General features: G+C 34.5%; 1 protein-coding gene across 1 annotated transcript; it reads right to left on the bottom strand.

Annotated features, from left to right (window-relative positions):
- Positions 1 to 531: 531 nt before the first annotated feature.
- On the bottom strand, positions 532 to 1500 carry LOC120140172. The gene is made up of 2 exons (XM_039155194.1): positions 896 to 1500; positions 532 to 772 (listed from the first exon to the last, which is right to left on the bottom strand). Exons 1-2 carry the CDS (start codon positions 1498 to 1500, stop codon positions 532 to 534), a joined length of 846 nt encoding a protein of 281 aa, XP_039011125.1.
- Positions 1501 to 3079: the final 1579 nt, after the last annotated feature.

Genomic DNA, 3079 nt, shown 5'->3' with positions numbered 1-3079 from the left:
TGAAGTTCGATAGGCTAACAGAGCAAATGGTAGTTTCTCATGCTAATCCTTATAAGTTTTAGTCATCTTCTCTATAAGCCTCTTGATATTCTTATTAGCTACCTCAACCGCTCCATTCATCTTTGGGTGATAGGTGGTGGAATTATGATGCTTTATCTGGAATTGTTCATAGACCGATTTCATCATTTTGTTGTTCAGATTCAAAGCATTGTCGGTAATAATTCTCTCTGGCAGACCATATCGACAAATGATATCTTTTTTCAAGAATTTACAGACTATGGCTTGGGTAATGTTTGCATAAGAAGTTGCTTCTACCCATTTGGTAAAATAGTCTATTGCTACCAAGATGAAAAGATGACCATTTGAAGCTTTAGGAAAAATTTGTCCAATAACATCTATGCCCCACATAGAGAATGGCCAAGGAGCTGTCATTACATGCAATGGATGAGGATAAGTATGCTTCTTGTCTCCATAAATTTGGCACTTGTGACACTTTCGGGCGTAACTAACACAGTTTGTTTCCATAGTTGACTAGTAGTATCCAAATCTTATAATTTGTCTAACCAATATATGCACATTAGCATGAGTACCACATATTCCTTCATGAACTTCTTCAAGAATTGATTTAGCTTCTTTGGTATCCACACATCTCAACAGGACTTGATCCAAAGCCTTTTTGTACAAGACTTCCCCATCGAGTACATACCCGGATGACATTCTTCGAATAGTTCTCTTATCATTTTCAGTTGCTTGTTCAGGATAACTTTGATATCTGATATATTGCAAAATATCATACTACCAAGGTTTCTCTTCTTCTTCTTCAATGTTAAGACAATGAGCTGGATATTCATAAGCCTGCATTTCAATAGGCATTATACTTGCATGTTCATTTAACTTAAATGCGACTGCGAAAGTTGCCAAGGCATCTGCTATTTGATTTTCTTCTATGGGGATATAATCAAAAGTCACTTCTTCAAATTCTTTGATGAGTTTCAAAACCAGTTTCTTATATTTTACAAGCTTGAAATCTTTTATTTCCCATTCTCCTTTGATTTGGTAAATTACTAGAGCTGAATCCCCATAAACCTTGAGCATATTTATTTTACGTTCAATAGCAGCTCTAAGACCAAAAATACATGCCACATACTCAGTTGTATTGTTTGTACAGTCAAAATTGAGTCGGGTAGTAAACGGATAATGATCTCCATCTGACGAAACCAATATTGCCCCAATTCCATGTCCCAAAGCATTTGAAACACCGTCAAAAGTCAACTTCCAATATTCATCATTGGACACACTTGCTTCTCTTATTAAAATTGACATCAAATCTTCATCAGGAAAATCAAAATCTATTGGTTCATATTCTTGAGAAGTTCTACTCGCAATAAATTCAGCTATTGCACTTCCTTTTACTTCTTTTTGACTGACATATTGGATGTCGAACTCTGACAACAAAACTTGCCACCGAGCTAATCTCCCAGATAATGCAGGAACATTCATTAGACATTTCAAAGGATCAAATTTAGGTATGAGCCATGTAGTGTGATACATCATATACTGTCTAAGCTTTCGAGTGGTCCATACCAAAGCACATCACAATTTCTCAATTAAAGAATATATGGTTTCACATTCAGTGAACTTCTTGCTAAGATAATAAATAACTCTTTCTTTCTTCTCAGTTTGATCATGTTGTCCTAATACACATCCCATTGAATTATCCCAGTCCGACAAATAAAGAATTAATGGTTTATCTGGGATAGGTGGTACCAATATTGGAGTACTCAATAGATATTTCTTAACTATCTCAAAGGCTTCTTGACATTCTTCATTCCATGTCCCAGAATCATTCTTTCTAAGGAGGTGAAAAATAGGATCACATTTCTCAGTTAACTGTGAAATGAATCGAGCTATATAATTAAGCCTTCCTAAAAATCCTCGAACCTCTTTTTGTGTTTATGGGGGGTGGAAAATCTTGAATAACTTTGAATTTATCTGGGTCTATTTCAATTTCTTTTTGGCTTACAACAAATCCCAAAAGTTTATCAGAAGTCACCTCAAATGTACACTTATTTGGGTTGAGCTTTAACTGATATTCCCTTAATCTCTAAAAAAGCTTCCTCAAATTCTCAACATGCTCTTCCTCAAACTTGGCTTTGACAATCATATCATCGACGTAAACTTCTATTGCTTTATGCATCATGTCATTAAATAAGGTTAACATAGGCCTTTGATAAGTTTCCCCTGCATTCTTAAGTCCAAATAGCATCACTTTATAACGAAACATTCCCCATAAGGTGAAAAACGTTATCTTCTCCATATCCTCATGATACATTCTAATTTGATTATAGCTAGAGAAACCATCCATAAATGAGAATAAAGAATTCTTAGCAGTATTCTCCACTAGTGTGTCTATGTGTGGCAAGGTAAAATTATCCTTTGGACTGACTCTATTAAGATCTTGGTAATCAGCACACATATAGACTTTACCATCCTTCTTTAATTACAGGGATAATATTTGCTACCCATTCAGGGTATTTGGCTACCTTAAAAAAACCCATCATCAAATTGTTTTTTTTTACTTCTTCCTTGATTTTGAGTAAAATTTCGGGTTTCATCATTCTCAGCTTTTGTTGCACAGGTTTACATTCTGATTTTATTGGTAACTTATATATTACCAATTCTGTTTCCAATCCTGGCATGTCTTCGTATGACTAAGCAAATACATCCTTGTACCCTTGTAGTAATTCAATCAAATCCTGTAGTCCTTTAACAGATAAAGTGGTACCAATTTTCACCTCCTTTTTTTCCATATTAGATCCTAAATTTAAGATCTCAATAGGTTCCTTATGAGGCAGAATTTGCTTATCCTCTTTTTCCACCATTTTTAACAGTTCAAAGGGTAAATCACATCCTTCACCATATCCTTCAACTTCCTCATGACACATAGACTGCTCAAAATCAATTTCCGAGCCAACATTATTAGCATCTATGTCATGGATATTTAAGTTCCTAAAAGAAAAATAAACAAGAGTATATACAGATAATCATAAAAATGCATTTAAAAATGATTGTTATTTAG

This window comes from Hibiscus syriacus, unplaced genomic scaffold, assembly GCF_006381635.1.
Source record: "Hibiscus syriacus cultivar Baekdansim isolate YM2019G1 unplaced genomic scaffold, ASM638163v2 tig00002237_pilon, whole genome shotgun sequence".
NCBI classification, from domain to species: Eukaryota; Viridiplantae; Streptophyta; class Magnoliopsida; order Malvales; family Malvaceae; genus Hibiscus; species Hibiscus syriacus.
The sequence above is the reverse complement of the archived record's forward strand: the minus strand, read 5'-3'. Positions and strand labels throughout refer to the sequence as shown.